The sequence below is a fragment of the Sinohyriopsis cumingii genome, chromosome 11 (assembly GCF_028554795.1).
Source record: "Sinohyriopsis cumingii isolate HCF-2022 chromosome 11, ASM2855479v2, whole genome shotgun sequence".
Classification (NCBI taxonomy): Eukaryota; Metazoa; Mollusca; class Bivalvia; order Unionida; family Unionidae; genus Sinohyriopsis; species Sinohyriopsis cumingii.
The window spans coordinates 76,187,468-76,206,872 of record NC_142971.1 but is presented as its reverse complement, the minus strand read 5'-3'; the positions used below and the strand labels follow the sequence as shown (position 1 = coordinate 76,206,872).

General features: G+C 34.0%; 1 protein-coding gene across 3 annotated transcripts in view; it reads right to left on the bottom strand.

Moving 5' to 3' along the window:
- LOC149788782 (uncharacterized) overlaps positions 1-19,031 on the bottom strand; it is a 119,691-nt gene extending 100,660 nt beyond the window's left edge. For all 3 annotated transcript variants that reach the window (XM_089974908.1, XM_089974907.1, XM_089974906.1), the window contains exons 1-10: positions 18,906-19,031; positions 16,112-16,217; positions 13,152-13,333; positions 11,306-11,500; positions 10,453-10,581; positions 9,566-9,662; positions 7,901-8,118; positions 6,187-6,327; positions 2,155-2,271; positions 70-198 (exon numbers count right to left, since the gene is read on the bottom strand). In XM_089974908.1, coding sequence (XP_089831034.1) covers positions 70-198; positions 2,155-2,271; positions 6,187-6,327; positions 7,901-8,118; positions 9,566-9,662; positions 10,453-10,581; positions 11,306-11,500; positions 13,152-13,333; positions 16,112-16,217; positions 18,906-18,957 — 1,366 coding nt within the window. In that variant the 5' untranslated portion in view covers positions 18,958-19,031. The remainder of the gene's footprint in view (positions 1-69; positions 199-2,154; positions 2,272-6,186; positions 6,328-7,900; positions 8,119-9,565; positions 9,663-10,452; positions 10,582-11,305; positions 11,501-13,151; positions 13,334-16,111; positions 16,218-18,905) is intronic.
- Positions 19,032-19,405: the final 374 nt, after the last annotated feature.

Below are 19,405 nucleotides of genomic sequence, written 5' to 3'. Positions count from 1 at the left end.
AACAACTTTTCACTCATTAATTAATATGCTCTTCTTTCTAAAAGCAAGCATATATAGTGAGACACATACCACAATGTCTAACTGATTCATCCGCTCCATTTAGACACTGTGTAGTTCCATCACATCTGATCACTTCCGTTGCTGTTTTACACTCACCCCCTCCACAGGAAAACTGCCACTCAGCGCAGGTGTCCACTGCTGAAATTAAATAATACATGATTAGCTAATATCACAAAGATTGAAGCTCAGTTGTGTTTCTTATGACTGCTCTGCAATTCCAGACAATCACTTACTGTTCTATATATCCATAATTAATCTGAACTGTCCAACTTGTCACAAAATGGTCACATATTGTTCATCCCAGAAGTATGCAAATCCAATGAAAGACCAATCCACCACAAATTAAAGTCCAGGTTTAGGGCACCTACCAGTCGACTATCTGCGTGTGGTTGGGGTGGTAAGACAACAGTGTGATTTAGGAAATTTGGGGCATGATAAACATCGTTTCTTATATCCTGATAAGGCTGTCTCATGATCTGAATGAGCTGATGCCTCCTGACATTGGACTAGGGTCATAACTTATTATGTGTATGTCCAGAGAACAATCGCTTGTCTCTTTGACGCTGATCATCTATATTGCGGTCGAGACTGATCGGGTTTAAATCAATGGTTTCCAAACTTGTTTTGGGCCACCGCCCTGAGCACCCGTTAACTTATCCCGTAAGAAGCATTATTCAGCATTAGCACCCTCCCTCACTAATCTTACTGCCCACCCCAGCGGGCATTACTACAAAGTTTGGGAACCACTGGTTTAAATAGTTATGGAGCCCAAACTTTAAGCTTTAAAGGAAGTTCTTGGGCTTCTTGTCTCTCCACATGTTTTATCTTGTTTACAAAGAGCAAGGAAATCAATGCTTGGTATTGTCCATAATGTCAAAAGTACGGCAGTTTGAGAGCGGATACATGCAATGAAGTATCTCGTCACACTAGGTCAAGATTAGTAGAAACAGTCTGGATATTCCGGACGGAATGGTGTGCAGCTATGTTAATGACGGGCTGTGTATTTCCATTCATGTTGGTCTAGCAAGCCCCAAAACTGTATCACAATAGAGAAAGACAGGGATAGTTCTATTGACAAATGCAAAACTCTTAGCAAGGCTGGAAGCTAAGTCTGAAGAGCAGCTATGCATGTTGTGTATCAGCGGAAAGAAAAGGCCACTGGTAGCAGATTTTTCATCAAAGAAGGACCTGGACTACTAATTTTACTGGAGAGGCAAACCATAGTTAATTTACAGACCAGGGTAGAAGACGAAAGAGAGAACAATGCCCCTTTCCTACATCCACCTAGGTCCTTGAACATATAGCTTGAGTGGTGACAGATGGTAGAGGGCAATGATGGCTGGCAACACACGCAAACAATTCACCGCAACTCTGAAGCTGAATATGGTTGGATTGGGTTAGAATAGATCATCAGGAGGGTCCACACTACTGTGGGATAATCTGGTCCAGCTCTACATACCAGTCCAAATAGAACGTGCCCTGGATCTTAGAACAGGCAATGGTTAGGCCATAAACAAACAAGAAAATATATATGTTGGACAAACTTGTCCCAGTAAAAAATCCTTGAAGCCGATTTTTGTGTTGCCTCTTGCACAATGTTGACTCATATCATGGTTTATTGTCATTTGTCTATTTTATATAGACAGAAACAGCAAACTATATTTATACTGTTAATATTATCGGGGAACATAACTTTGGGAGAATGAACTGATGATATTGTGTGAAAAGCCATCTTCTTTCAATCACAGGAATATCAACCTCTGAGTATTGACCCAAAATTGATAGAGCACATGAAATATAATGTTGAAACCATGCATTCTTCAGTGACCTTGACATTTGGTCGACACAAATGTTGATATCCTTTACACAAAATGAAAGCGATCCACAAAGATAGTCAACTGTAGATGTCGAACAACATTAGCTGTTCTACCCTAATTAATTTGATCATGACAAGCACATACAAGGTTGGTATGGAGAGTGTATAAATATATCACAAGTAAGAAATTGTTAATGCCAATCACTGCCAGAATCATTTCATCTTTAAAAGTGACTAAAACTATATTCATACAGCCCTAGATTTTGTTTTCCAAATACCTGGACAGTTCTGTTCGTCTGCACTGGGGATGCCTGGACAGTCATTTTTATTGTCACACTTCTTGTAGTCAAAACATCCTGTCCCATCTCCACACCAAAACTTCTTCACGCCACAACCTGTCGGTATAATATATAGAGCTATTATTCATTTGACTACTCATTTCCACTTTGTGAAGGCCATGAATCGCTAATTTGACACTGTCAGTGAAGGATACGGTAGCGCCATGTATTCCAGCCAAATAAGTATTTTCATGCATGTATCTTTATATACCTGTCATGGACATGTAATTCATGTTGGGTATGATGCACACAACTATTACCCACTTGGCGTATGTCCTGAAATTTACCACTATACTAAGGTAGGTAGGCATAGGGCTCAGGAGAGCAAATCATTCACTCTTCCAGAGTTAAAATGTTTTGTCTGAGTAACATTTTACTACATACTTGTCTCCGACACATGCATATACAAATTTACACCATGCAAATCAATGCAAGTGTATTTTCAAACGTTGATATTTGCTTAAATTTTGAGTGTGTCATTTATTAATAACCTATGTGTAACGTGCCTTCTCATTATCAGTCTAGCACATGTTGTAATGGAAATGACGTCACTTTCTTACATCGGTAAGGTTGATACAAACATGGGTAAATATTATGAACATGTGTTTTAGTTTCATACTTTGCCCTCGATTTCCAAATAATGTCTCCATCTACAGCATCACTTTTCAGCACTTTTCAGCATCAGACTGATGTGACGAAAGATTTCTTTTCCATGAGATATCACATTTATTACGGGTCAGACATTTTCAGAATTATGAGACAGAGAATGTAAAATATTTGTTATTTTTAGTAATGTTACAGTTGCCACAGTTCACCATTATTTCCAAGACTGTAGTTATTACATTGTTATGCTAAAGGGAATGTGAAATCTCATATTTCTGTGAGCATGTAACAACTGTTCAAAATAGAATTACTGCCACTCAAAAGTAGAAGTTAAGTGGTTCAATCATTCAGGGCTGCCAATAACGCACAAATGTGCATCCCGGATGCAATACAATTAAAATCCCAGTTTATTACTCACGTAGGACGCAATAAAAATTGCTGACCAAATCGATTTCCAGCTTGCAGAGAAGGTCATGGTTTTACAAAATAGAGGTCACAAGGATTTTCTACGCTGTATGTTGAGGTCATGCTCATGAATTACGCATCTTGGTTATTTCCGAGTGTAGCCAAGTAAGTATAGTGCACGTGATTTTGATAGGGCAACGGACTAATTCAAATTAAATTAGAAGAAAAACCGTACAATTATAAATCTTATTACTATTTATTGCTTTCACTTGGACTAAAATGCCGTTTGCAAATCTGGAGAAGTAGTTTGAGCGTTAACAGCATACATGCAGCCATTACGCTTTTGTCGCAATCATTATGGCTTTTCTCAACAAATTATGTTTTATCCTCTCCAGTATATGGATCACACTGTTTTGGTAAATAAAATATATTTTTTTTTTAAATCAGTCAAAAATGGTGTTTATCATTTTAAGTATCATCGCCTTAATTCCACTCGTATAAATTTGTGAATCTGCTTTAAAAACATCATTCCTAGGTAGGACTTTTCCGTGTTTTCTTTTCATAACAACTGTATTTAACCCATCTCCAATACAACAGATTGGTTTGCATCAATTAGAACTCAGCCTCACATATCCATTATATTCATAATAAAATTAAGCAGCCGACCAGTCTATGGTTTTATGGAAAATGGCGTCAGAATGTAAGCAAGACTCTTTACAGTGTGACATGTGGATCTTATGGGATGAAAAATGTTAAAGAAGCTGGATCTTCGAAAACTTGAAAATCAGGAAAAAGGATCAACACCATTTTAAAAGCAAATTATGACAGTAATTAAATACTGCACTAGGGATTGAGCACATGTTCATTTAAAACTTTAAAATTAAATTCACAATCATCGGAATCTGTAATTAGCACAACGTACCCAATATTTTTGTTTCAGAAGGTACGACATATTGCTGTTTAAATAAAGGCATTGTATAGTGTGTTCCCACGTCGACTGATGGGAAATAAATTGTAATACATGAATATTTAATGAATTGCAAATAAGTAAAACTGACAAGGTTTTGTGTCTCTTTATTCCTGGCATTATAATGCATATTTAACCACTTCATGTATACCCAACGTGCTTATGAGAGGGAACTGCAACTTTTGCTAATGGAACTCCTATTTTCACCAAAATTCTAGTGAGAACTCTCTCTCTCTCACCCACAGACACACAGAACTTACTGAAAAAAACTATAAAGTGGGATCCCTTAAGATATTGTAAGTACCGTATAAAATTCAGATATGTGGGTCCTTCGGGAAGGTCTGAAATGGCACCTACATTCGCACAATGCATGCTTGCTGTAACAGTTTTAAAAAAGCAATTAATGTCAAAATCTAGTTCCGGTTATAACCTAAAAATGTTCCAGCTCTACTAGACAGTTAACGATCATTCTTTTTTTTTTACAGGTAATGTCCAAAAATATAATTATAACGTTACACTTCCCACAAGTAATCATTATTTTCAAACGGTATATTTTTTTAACACTATGTCATGCCAAAAGTAACATGAAAACAAATATTTATTTAAGAATGTAATAAGTTTTCTCAAAAGAGTTATTGCCGCTAGCATTTTAAGTGGCTCAGTCAAATCCCATTTACTTTCAAAATATGCGAGTTTGTTGTAATAGTTTTATAAAGCAGATAATGTAAAAACAACCAAAGAGTTGAAACGTGGTCAACTTATGAAATGTTTCATCTCTTGTGGAGAATCAAAGATATTTCTTTTATGTAACAAATGGTGCTCTCTAGAAATTTATATTTCCTAAAATGGAGTACAACCAGTTATCAGAATGACATAGTACAACCAGTAATCATTATGACATAGTACAACCAGTTATCGGCATGACACAGTACAACCAGATATCAGCGTGACACAGTACAACCAGTTATCAGCTTGACACAGAGTACAATCAGTTATCAGTATGACAGAGTACAACCAGTTATCAGCATGACACCGAGTACAAACAGTCAGAATGACATATTAAACCAGTTATCAGCATGACACAGATTATCACCAGTTATCAGCATCACACAGAGTACAATCATTTATCGGAACAACCAGCTTTTCGCTCTTGAGAATTCATTCAAAACATGGGTATCACATTTTGTGGTTAAACGGAATCCATCTGAATATAAAACTTTTGATGGGTAGATGGGTGCTAGTGTTTTCTGAGTTTAATCCTACAGCAGAAGTAAAATCATAAAATAACAGTAACAAATAATTGCTACAGCAGCATCATTGTGGACTATAAATTTTCATGGATTTAGTTTTTGCTGCAAACCACAAATTAAAAGACAACATGGAAAATTAGGCACACAAAGTAAAAAGAAACCATCCCATTCCATCATATGCCACCCCCGGCTGTTTCAATAATAGAGATCAACTAATATAAGTGATAAACAGTTCCATGTCTGTAATTGGTAAAAATAGTTTACTTTTTTATCTTTTTAAAAAACATCTTAAAAACAGGGTAATTATTACTGCACATGTATCTATACAGTATCCATCAGATGTTGTCTCCACTCACTGCCTTAAATCAATACTGTGTGACATAAGTAAGAATCGAGGGAACAAAACAAGCAAAAAGTACTTCAAACTTTAGTGTTACTGAAAAGGAAAGAAAGATTAATAAATGATACTAGTATATGAAAATTAGATTTGATAATTGTTCAAATCAATTTCCCATTCAAATAAAATAGATGCTGAAATTAAAATCTTTTAGATGAATCTCTAGCACCATTGACACTGATGTCGCCATCACTGACACTGGCACCAAACATCTGACTCCATTTCACTGTCCTAGACAAGCTGAAAAGAAAACATGGGGGGAAAATGGATGTTTGAGCAGTGAGATAATGCCTATGATGTATAACAATTTCCAAAAATGGAATCAAGTTATAAAGACTAAAGACACTGACCAATCATGTGCTCTCCATTCTTCATCCACGTCGGTAGACTGCTGGTGGCATGGTACGAGACTGTATCACATTGGAATTTAGCTGTTGCTCCAACTGGAATGCGAGTTGATTTAAGAGGTCCAGCAGCCCACTGGGGAGCACCTATAGCATAGAAGAATCAGTTGTGATAGTGGAAAAGACAGTGAGATATTTGTCAGATATACTACATGTTAAATAAATAGGCTGATGTTGGAGAAACATATCATCTCACTACACTCGAAACATCAAAAACAAACAGGTTTAAAAATGTATTTTAAAAAATTGGAAAGCTGCCTTAATGATATGACAAAATGTTCAGGTCATCTACGCATACTTACCTTCATCCGGCCGTTCAACATATTTTTCTTGAGTAATCATGTCAACACGCTTTTCAATAAAGCAAAAGTCTATGTAAAGACATTTGAGAACAAGTAGATAAATTGCTGTATTTAGTTCATAATCTTGTCATGTCATCTACGAAAGCTTATAACCATGCTTACCGAAATTGTGTTGGTCTATTTCAAAATATGTTTTCACAACCGAGTCTAAATCCAATATGTGAACAATATATATATATATATATATATATATATATATATATATATATATATATATATATATATATATAATAGTTGCGTCGGTGGACTAAAAATGGGGTCGCTCATGAACATGAGCAAATAAAAAATTACTAATATATTTAGTTTAACTAAATTAAGTACTTTGTTACACAATAGTACCAACGTTATGATAATCACACAATTATTTTTTCATCACATAAAATGATCATCTTTTACGAAAAAATGGATAAAGTTGGTTTAGAGTTGTGAAAATGAATCTTGTCATGTGCATATACAGACCCAATGATTAAGTTTGTCTATTTCATGAGAAACAAGTATCCATTCTGAAAACTCTTAAATTCATGGTAACATTTTTTCTTCTAATATGCATCATCGGAAACACATAGTTGAAATTCCAGAGCAATTGTTGTTGACTGTTAAAAACTGAACTTGATTTTGCCTGATGAAAATCCTGCATATATTGGCGATACAAAAGCACCTTCAGATTTCAATGCAAACTACAAATGTGGCATTTACTCATAAATACAAATGCATTCTTTAAGATGGTGTAAATCTGGAGTGGTTGGCAATATTCAGTATATTATGGCAGATTGAATTACAGACTGGTATACAAGACTGAGATATAGACTCGTATTACAGACAAATGTAGAGACTGGTAGGGCAGACTGATGTACAGACTTGCATGTCAGACAGATGTACAGACTGGTATGGCCTGTATTGCCTGTTTTGACAGACTGATGTACAGACTGGTAAAGCAGACAGATGTACAGACTGGTATGACATGTACTGACTATTATGGCAGAATGATGTACAGACTGGCATCACAGGTTAATGCTTTGGCAATAGAAATTAAGCCTTGGAATTGGATCTGCCATGGTAACCAAACCTGGTTGGTGCTACAATCAGCTGTTACTTTGTTGTAATATAGTTATATGCATAGCTATATTTATTCAACATTTTGTTTCCTTTATGTCACTAGATAATTTATACTAAAATGATAAATATTATTTGAAGAATAACTTCATACTCTAACCATTTCTGAATTTCCTGACAATTTTTCAAAACACAAGTTCAGTTTCACATATAATGTTTCATGTTTTTGCCAATAATTTTTATACCTGTGACCATGACCCTGACAGTGCCTACATTCATGCCATACGAGTTTGTAGCACGGCATATATAGTCTCCTTCATCCTTGATTTTCACCTTTGAAATGATCAGTTTCCGTCCTGTAGAATCTTCAGGATCTATTTTGTACCTTGGAGTTCCATCAGGTAGAAATGATGTATCTGGAAGCTTTACGCCATTCTTAAGCCACTCAACATCAGGTATTGGGCTGAAGTTAGAAAATAAATAGAAGGGACATTTTTTAGATTTCATGGGGTTATGTCCATTGTACAGTGAGATTCATCCATAGACTATATGGCAAAATATATGTATCTCATCATTACTGTAGCAATCCAGTGTTGTCAAGGCCATAAATACAGTCCTTGTTATGAAAACAAAAAATTTGGATTTGTCCGATTTGTTAGACACATAAACTTGTGGGTTATGTTAGCAAAGTGATAATGTGGGCAATGCATGCTGTACAACATGTATTGGGGGACACCATAATGCACAGGGATTGCTAAAAGAGGACATTTGTTGATTGGCTTTCCTATTTCAAGTTTATTACCGTTCTCTTTTAAAAACGCATCATCTAAGGATATGTGTTGTTGCACCAGTGTATTTATTTCAAGCCATAAGGTTTAAGAGATTTAAAAAATCTAAATTTGTAATGTGTTCAATTTTGGAGGTAAGCAATGTTTATGAGCAAAATAACCAGGTATTTCCTTGTCTATCGTATGAAATCCAACTGCAGGCAGGACAAACCAATGATGCACTATTCTCTCCCATTATGAGCTTCATCTGCAGCATAAAAGACTAGACACATTTATGCCATTGTGGTGTATCTTTGAGTAAGATATTTCCATCTGGTTGGATGATGCAAATGGAATCCTTGCTCATGCACTGGTCCTGGTGGATTAATCATCACTTGAGATGATCTAAATCAAACGTTGGATAGTAAAGGCTTTTGGTGACAAGACTAAAAGTTAAAAAAGTCAAACTTATGCCCCATCCATGGAATCTGAAATTACCTTCATGCATGAACATGGTGGTCAGGGAAGCTGATGGACATATATAATTACTGACACATATAATACTTAATACTTCTTCAAAGTCATGGTGGGTCATAAAACAGTGCACCGTATAAAAACATCAATGCAATATATGCTTCTGGAAAAAATGAAACATTTTCTTTAGTGTCACTATTCCTTTAAATTTTCTTTCTCTTTCTCAAAGAACAATACATAATTAAGTATTTAAGTGAAATATGCAGATCGTATGCTGTTGCTGTTGTTGTTGTTCGGTTTTTGCGCCTTTTTTCGCCACACGTTTAGAGAAATTTATTTTCTTGTCCAAACGAAGAAACATCATATCAAAATTAAATTACATAGTAGGCATACCAAGCTAGAGACTGGATTAGTCGCAAGTTAAATGGAATGTTGTGCAACTGTGAAATGACGAGTGATCAATGATGGAAGAATTCAATTTATGCAAGCTTAACTCGTTAAAAACATATCTGCCAAAAGCTGTCACTGAAAATGCTTTGCAAATGAGCGAAATGAATAAGCCAGAGTTTTAGCAAATTAAACTCTGAATACTGTCAACTGAGCAACATAATAGGTCTCATAACCTCTTCTATCACAAAGACAAATTTTGGACCTGAAGCTTTCACTTACTTTCCAGCAAAAATGCACAGAAGTGTGGCCTTCGATCCAATGGTCCCTTCAACTGATTTGGAATATTTCAATATGGGTTTGGAGGTCACTTCAGGAACTAAAACACAGTGCAAAAGAAAAAAACAAAGAAAATTGAGGTGAACCTTGCAATAATCTCCAAACATTAAGCACGCGTATCAGATTGAATTACCTAAGGTTAATAATTATTCTTTCAATTTAAAAGCAAACTCTATCAAGTATTTTTTGGGAAATGTAAGGAAATGAAAATCTTGAATCAAAAGCTGATTGTCTTAGATTCTGATTTGTCGTAGCTTCCAAATTGTATTCCCAATATGATGAAATTGAATCAAAGGTTTAAGCCTTAATATAAAAATCAAAAACATTACAAAAGCAATAGCACTGCTATTATATTATAATTACTCTTATTTACCATTTTTAACAGGCACACTGAAGCAAGGTCAACTTAAAAATAAAAAATATGGATACTAAAGGAAAGCTTGATTTGCGTTTGTTTATGTCATTTATGTCATTTTCGAGAAAGTATTTTTAAATTCAGTGAATTTATTTCAACTTCCAACCGCCATATAAAATCAATGGTATATCTACCAGCTGCTCACAAATATGGTGGCTGATGATGTCATTTGGGAACTATCTATAGGAAAAATGACACTGTGTTACTGTATATCTGTAAAATACTATGTCTGATTAAAATCTAGAGACTGCAGAACAAAGACTAACCAAAAGTATACACATTCATGTACAAAGATAGGAAATGTAGAAATAACAATAATACTTGAAAATAATAATAATAATACTTATAATAATAATAAGAAGAAGAATAAGATCAAGAAGAACAAGAAGAAGTAAAAAAGGGAGATAACTCTTACCTTTTGGAACATTCAAGTAGAATCTTTCCAAGGATACAGCCTTGATACTGACAATATTGTTAAACAGCTGGCATCTGTAAGGATTATTTAATTTGTCCGAACCCGTCACAAATAAAAAATGAAGAGTTCCTGCCAGTAGAAAAGGTCATCACTATATCAAAATGGGTAAGAACGACATAGACTAAACAACATTACAATCAACAGGCATCAGCCTCAAATTTAATTCACTAACATGAATGTAATCTGACAGAATGAATGGAACATTTTACATGGCTTTTCGTTTCACATTTCCTGCACTGGTTGTAGATTATATTTCTTTGCAAGTAATGATGAGTGAAAAATAAAAATTGACACATTTCAGGGTAAACTGGTAATAATCATAGGTATAATATTACATTATTACATCAATAAATCATGTTAGATTTTGCTTTATAATTTGGATGAAATGCCTTTAAATTCATCAAGAGTAAATGGACTGTATCCAATCCCATTGCACAATGTTCTGACATAATACAGTATTTCATTTTGCGGATTGTGTTTTGAGTTTCCAGCATTAGGCACCATATTTGAACAAACATCAATATGTCAACAATGGCAGTGTATTAGAGCAACTCTCATACATAATATCAGAATTTGATGTAAAAACCAGCAGGCAGAAAAATTAAAAAATGTCAGGAGTATCATCACTATTGCTAACTACTATTTCAAAGAAACGCCTGTGGAAACAAAGGAACACTTCCCAAATCCATGAATATAATGTAATACATGGTGAATTTTCCAAAGATAAAACATTTTAAGACATTTTAAGAAAAAATTTTCAAGATACACAAAACCAAGAACAATATCCTATTACCATCAGCATCTAGAACAATTCTACGTTTATCCTCTGGAGTCGTTGGAAAAGAAGTGTTATCACCAGCTCCAACTAACCAGTCTAACTTTGATGCTGGCACACTGCTGGGCTGATGTTCACATGGCATGCTGAAATATGAATATTCATTCACACTTAGGCTGCTGCTGGTCCTTGCTTGACTAAAACCAGTCAGAGCTGAAATTATAGGTATATTCACAAATTTTATTTAAATGAATTGAAGATATTGCTGCTCATTAATGGTATAGTATCAACGGTTGTAGGCAATAATGAATATAATTAGAAAGTCAACATTAAACTTTCATACGTGGCATCAAATAGGTGCTCAGTATGCCATAACTCATATTAAATACATGCAATTATTTCCTACCTATGATTTCCACCATATTTTTGAAGAGACATTTCCAGTTTTTTTTTCCAGGATGAAATGTATTTTTTCAAGATTTACATATAACCATTACTGAATGGAATTAAAGAACATTTTTGCTTATAAGACTTGCATTTATTAAATCAAAAGAAGTTGATATGTTAAGACTCTCCCTAAACATCCAAGTCAGCTATGTGATCATGCACTAAACCACAAAATGTATCACACGAAACAAGCTTCATGTCTGCATATTCATATAAACTGGCATGTGAAGTCATTTGAATATACATTACAAAATGTCTAACTTTACTTTGCTGAACTGCACTATGATGTTATTAGAAAACAATAACATAATTAAAATAAATTAGTTTATTTTCGTTTTAAACCTATAACATGAAAGAAATCTGAACTATCTGAGTATTAGGATGACAATATAAATATGTTTATGGCAACCACCGTTATGCATTGAATTTTAACCTCAGAATAATCTGATCAAAACTCAATATAGTTATCTGATCAGAATTCAATATATTTATCTGATCAGAACTCAATATATCTATCTGATCAGAACTCAATAAATTTATCTGATCAAAACTCAATATATTTATGTGTGGGTGTGTGTGATTTCGATTTATAATGGAACTTTACCAATTTTTCAGTCATACTGATATGATGTCTTCAATGTGTCAGTTTGCATGTCTAGCGAAGCAAATGCAAGTACCATTTATTGAATAGGTTTTAGGTATGACTCAGCTGGGGTTCAAACCCATGGTTTCCTGAATCATAGTCACATGATCTAACCACTTCGGCCATAGGATACGTTCATTGAACTTATCTCGTGGTTAGTTTTGTTACACCTTAATTACATAGTTGTGTCATCAAGTGGTTGGAGATAATGCTTGTGTTTTCTTTTCGAACTTTCGTCAATATCTACATAATTCAAGGCTTTTTCATGGTCGAGAAAACTTTGTATCACTCTCCCGACTATCCCTGATATACTGGTAGTATAGAAACCCTCCTTCCATCTCAATCTATTTAATTTTCATGGACAAGTTTTAGTCTAGTCTGACTTTTCACAATTTGCTTGAGTAACAAATCTACATACTCCAGCTATCGAACCAGCTTGTCATTCTGCACTAAAAAGTAACTATAAATTCAATGTCTAGAATTTCATTTCTTTTCATCTCAACAGCATGACAGTTGTAGTATCAGCCCTGAATTTGTTGATAAGTGTGTTGCAACAAGAAAATAAATCTTCCATTTTTTCAGAAAATATATCCTAAGCAGCAGACATGGATATATTTATCCTGCTTCATCAACTGTGACACGTTTACAACTCCACTAAAAATGTTCAATTCCTTGTTGGACTTCATAAGAAATATTTATGAGACCCTTCAATATTAAAAACTAAAGAAAATCTTCCAAGTAAATCTAGACAGAGAGAGTACAAGTTAGACTTACATGCTACTTTGACTTCCCAAAATCCTGATAGTGCTGTTCCTTGGCTATTTTTAGCAAAACACTGGTATGTCCCCTCTCCACTTACAATTGTCACACTTTTGATTTTTATGTCACCTGTGTTTGAATCAATTTCATACTGTGCATCATTTGTCAATGCAGTTCCATCCTTTATCCAGATGTACCTGTATAGACGTCAAAATTAATATTATTATAAACTAATTTCTTTCAGCTGAATTATTTATTTAAATTTTATTTTGTTTTACAGAATTTTAGTCCTTATAAAATGCATCAAAACCTAATATTTGAACTGGATACTGAAGTGTATTTGTTTTTAAATTCCTTGTTATTAATATAAATACATTTAATCTTCAATCGTTTTTTTCCATGTTTATTATTGTTACAACTCTATGGTCACAAATTAGGTAACAGAAAGAAGCAAAACCAACAAGTCTTGTGAAAATTAATAACGGATTTAATCATCAAATCATATATGAAAATGTTCGAGAAATTGCAGTAATATGACGCGAATCTAGAATAATCCTGATAAAGTTCTATGTAAGTTACAAATGAATGAAATTGTTTTAATAAATTTAAAAGCCCGAAATGAACTGGTTGGCCAAGAATTATAATGTTAATATGGTGTCATCCAGTACTTCTTGAAACACTTCATAACAGTTCCAAAATGATATCATAGTCTAAATAATGAGCTCTTTCTATATCTTATGAACAGTCCAAACAAATATGTTTTTAACTCGAATATCTCAATACAACATAAAACAGATCTGCAGAATTATGACAGCAAGACAAGAAATGAGAATGACTCCAAAATCAGAATGAATATGGTTGCTCATTTCTCACCTTACATACACCTAATATTAAGACTATATTCATAATAATCGCCATGTCACAGATCATACTACTCATTTGCCTAGTCATGTGACCTAACCCTACCAATGAGAAGTAACTGAATTATTCCAGAAACATCAATACCCCAGCAGCCAATGACACATTAAGTCAAAGCTGCTATTAAGTCTTATTATTAATAATTGTCAACACATGTGTAAACATATATTTATCAATCTTGTGTAACATTATTCTCTTAACAGACTCAGGTCACATGGGCAAAACTAAAGATATTGTGTACAATTTACAGCCATGAATAATAATTATAAACCTTTGATAAAATCATATGCCAGGAGTTACGAAAATGTAAATATACATAACATTATGTTCTATATTTCAATACAGCATTGACAGAAAAGAAATTAATTTGGTGTTTTTACTCACTGTAAAATTGCACAGTTAGGATAAATAACCGATATAATATCGATCAAGATGGCCCCAGAATATTGCAATGCCATGTCAATCTTGTTCCATCAAAATGAATTGGAACAAAATACATTAGATATAGTTCTGTCCACAAGTATGAGTTATACACATCAGGTACCTGCAAATTAAAATCTACACTATTCAACTTGAGTTTTCAAACAAACTGTCATAATCTGCTAGTACATTATATAAGGGTATTACTGATCTAAGCTGCGTAATGTCAAGGTGCACATTGTGGTGGATGAACAAGTAATGAATTACAGTGGTACTTGTTTACCATAGATGTCAATATTTTAGAATATAAAATCTGAGCATGGTTGAGTGGCAGCAGTGAAATGGCACATTAAGTGCGGGGAGTGTCAAAAATTTCTGCATATTTGTTACATTTGGGGATATAAAACAACTTCATGCAAATGATTGTTTCAGATGTTTTATTTTTATTTACCTTCATACACCTTAGTGTAGCAACTGCACTTTTTTGAAGATAAAAAAATCATTTCTCAAAATGCAAGGAAATGTATCTTAATATATTAAAATTAAAACAGATCCAGGAAGAATAAAATATATAGTTTGTCTGCAAGAATGCCAATAAAATGAAAGAGATATCCAATTAACTCATTTATCCTTAATATTCAACCTATAGAATGGAGAGCTTTCTGTTTGCTCCTTATCATTGATGTTTTCCAAATTAATGAACACATTATAAAAATGATGTCTGCTTAATGATACAAAAAAGCCAAATGATTTCACACAATTCTAAAAGAGCTTTCCGTATTTTGATCAAAGCTCAGATTTTTTCTCGGAAAGATGGCTTAATTCTCTGAGATTCTCTTACCAAATTAGAGGAGTTGGCGTTACTGTTATACACACACTGATAAAATAGTTGCTTAGATAACGTGGTCACCGCATTATCACACTTTAAGACTATTGTCAAATTATATCAACATTTCCAGCCTGGGATTAAAAAAAACTCATTCAATATGGCTCATAAATATAACTCGGCCTGATGGCCTCACAATATCAGTATGTCTTGTCCAACTTGTTCCTTTCTCATGTCGAGTGCGTACATGTGTGTTTGGGGAATTTTAAGGTAGCTGTAACAATTTATGTCATATCCCTATATATGCTTATAGTTTATACTGATGTCAGACACCGTCACATAATCCTGACACCATGCCAATCAGTTCTAACACTAAACTCAATGCTGAGGAAGGCAGTTGCTAGTACAAATTTTAATAAGTCTTTAGTATGACTCTGTTTCAAACCTGTGACCTCCTAGATCCGAGGCAGACACTCTAACCGTTTAGGTCGCTCCCAGCATGTTCTGATATGTCAAACTCTGCATTGCTATTACCTGTATCTTCTAACATACGTTCATGATTAGCTTCTTTGTGTAATGACACCTGGTAGAATCTGTAAAGGTGACCTTTCCGACAGCATAGACAGGTAACAAATTACAGTGGTACTTGTATACCCACACATATCGAAGTGGTGCACATATAGCTCAGAGACAATATTATGGTACTTTAGGACCAATGACTACGGTGGAACTCACATTTACCCTTAAAGATCAAGGTGGTCCCAAGCATTTTTATACCTCATTATTACTAACTCGGCACAGTGGTACTTACTTGGGTTTAGGATCTCCTCCAGCCTGACACCTTTCTGTTGCACTACTCCCTGGCTTGACATATTGTGTATTGAAAACAGTTGTTAACATGTTAGGAGGGACAACCCCTGTAATGAAAGATGAGAATGAAATTTACAATATTTTGTGCAAAGGTTTCCAAGAGTATTTCTCTTTTTTCCAATAGTTATGATAATAATTGTAATCAGATTGTCATGGTGACCAACAAAATCATTTGGGTTGCAGCACACTAGTAATGATAGTTTCCGGCACTGTCCTATGATTAAAAACTCTCATTTTTGACTATGATAATTTTAATCGTCCATTTGCTACAAAGCCAAATGAACTAGAAGCAACACAAACCAGTAGAGAAATTGGCTGAGGAGAAATGATTAATCCATACATCGTTGTATCGAAAACTTTGCGGTAACGATTCACATATGGATGCAAGAGACTATACTGTCCTATTATTATGCACTCTCATTCTGGACTTGGCTAATTTTATTCATCCATTTTCCACAAAGCATAACATGCCAGTAGACAAATTGGTATAGGTGAAATGGATCATCAATATATCAATGCATCGATACTTTTGCTGTAACGATAAACATATCGATACAAGAGACCGAAAATCGATAGAAACGATGCCTATCATATCCAAGATATTTTAGTCTGCACTAGTCATGAATAATTGTTATTAGTTTGCCTTATTCTTCTTTAAAGTTAGAATCCCTCTGACACATCATATGTTGTAACAGGCACTCATGTTTATTAGTAAAACAAGACTACTGATAATACTTGCTCGCTGGCTAAAAATTAACACAAGGTGACATGATTTGTAATTTGCTCCACCTGTCCAAGTTAATTATCTCAAAAAGGAGCATGTTCAGCATTAATGAATCTGGATTGTGTGGAGAGGAAATAATAGAAAATTCTGATCTTTTGCACAATGAAAGGGAATATTTGCAATCAAAATGGATGGAAGATGTTTACAATAGCGATAACAATGAGTACTTCGAAGGCTTTGAACTTCCTGCTGTGTACTATACACTAATTTCATAAATGGCCTAAATATCTTGATTGGATGGTAATGTTTGCAAATTTTCCGAATGCATATCACAAGTATTTGATGATCTTAAACACCTCTTGAATATGTTCAGCTATTTTATAGTGACTATGTAATTGTAGAATGGCAAGATTTTAAATGTGATTGTGTACCTTAAGCTAAGAATCAACACAAAGGTGCCTGGACTTGTGTCACATTATTTGAATTGGCTTTTATGATAAATATACCAAAATTTTGTAAATTGACAAAATATCGATTGGATTGTAACATTCTCAAATTCTGAAGCGCATAGGCCCAGCACAAGCATTTGATAGATCTTAAACACCTCTAGAATATTTTAAGATAATGTGTAGCGACTATGTAATTTTAGAAATAGCGAGATTTTCATATACGACTGCATACCTTAAGCTAGAAACTGACCCAGACCAACATAAAGGTGCTTGGAGTTTTGTCACATTATCTGCATTGACCTTATTTTGCATTTAGATATTGATGTAAGTTATGATCTTTGACATAGCATTATTATATTGGTCAAAACGGGCGAAATTCTGGCTTTCTGGATCTAATATCAGTGCAATTATGTCACGTGACACATTCAAAGTAAAATGCAAAATCTATTTCCATGACCATACAGGTAAAGGTTTGCTAGCCAAGCTGCCAAAAGAACTGTCTTGTATATTCGTTAAATCAGACTCGTGTAAACAAAGTCAAAGCACATGTTTTTATTCATATTTGTTTCCATCAAGACGACAATAAAACTGTACATTTACGTTTCTTTACACCTGTAAAAATAGTGTAACCCACATATGGTTCTCCCTGAAATGTGGCATAATATTGCATATATTCAAGGCAGGATTTATGAACATGACACTGGATCAACACAAAAAAACAAACAACCAAATGTTACTCTATAAATGTTTCATTTAATATTTCTGATTCAATAACATAACAATTACCTTTAACCTACCTTTGATTTACCAGTATGATCACCTGTCTGAGACTAAACTTTTTTATGAACACATTTTAATCGACCTGAATTAGTATTCTTTACAATGATGTCAAATATGCATTCCTATCGCAAGAAATAAAATGTTTATATATCAATGAAAATATATTTCCACCTTTTATGAAACTTGAAAGTTACTTACTTTTGAAATTTAGTGTTCACTTATAATTTCTTAGTTAAAGTTCTCTGAATAAATTGAAACCGCTGATGGTGGCCAAGTGAAAATTATCAGGATTCATTTAGAAGAGGCAATTGATAATGATACATTATACTTTTATATCCTGAAAAGAAGTATGTAGAAAGAATTATTTTCTGAAACGATTTATCATAGTTATCACCTCTAACCATTTAACGCATTAATCTATACCATTTATTAACATAAGTGAAAGACAACAGTGAACAGAAAACGAGAGATTCCCCAAAAAACAGTTTTTCGTGGAGTCCAAGTTTTCTTTTAATCACAATGTATCTGACAATGTGTCTAAAAACCAACTGGTATATTCCATACCTTTAGTACAAGCAGTGACATAATCTGTTCAAGGTTAAATTGTGGTCTAGGACAGTTATTATACATATATATTATGCATTCACATTGTTGAAGAGACTATATCAGCAAATAATTTGAAGCATCCATGTCCGGGTTATCTGTTTTATACTGTATAAATTGCCATACCTTGTTGTAAAATTATTTTCACATTTCCTTCTTCCACAGATTGCTTAACTTACCCATTGTCAACAACATGAGAGTGCATCCTATCAGTGGGGATATAAAACCCATTATGTCTTTTTTCTTCTTATTCCTAAGTGATAAAGATCAATATGGCTCTCTTCTTCTTACTCCGCCTATTAAACTCGTAGTGATTTATCTGGAAAAACGACGAAGAAAGCTATATTAATATCGGTTAATATGTTAGTTCAGTAGAGCTGAAAATAAATTCCTTCAAGCCAAGATGCTTTGTGTCATTTAACCAAGATATATTACATATCTTTAAAGGCAAATAAAGTACCTTAGAGACGGGATGATTTCTGTGAACATTTTTAGGAAAGGTGTAAGTCTTTAAGTTTTTAAGTAATGGTGATATGGTATCTTTAATACTAGAAGACCTTCACATCAGAAAAAGACAACAAAGATACATCTAAGATGGGTCAGATCATGATATGACACAGAGTTCGTTCGAAGAAATGTTACTATTCTTTGTTAAGTACTAATGTTGATGGATTTTGTC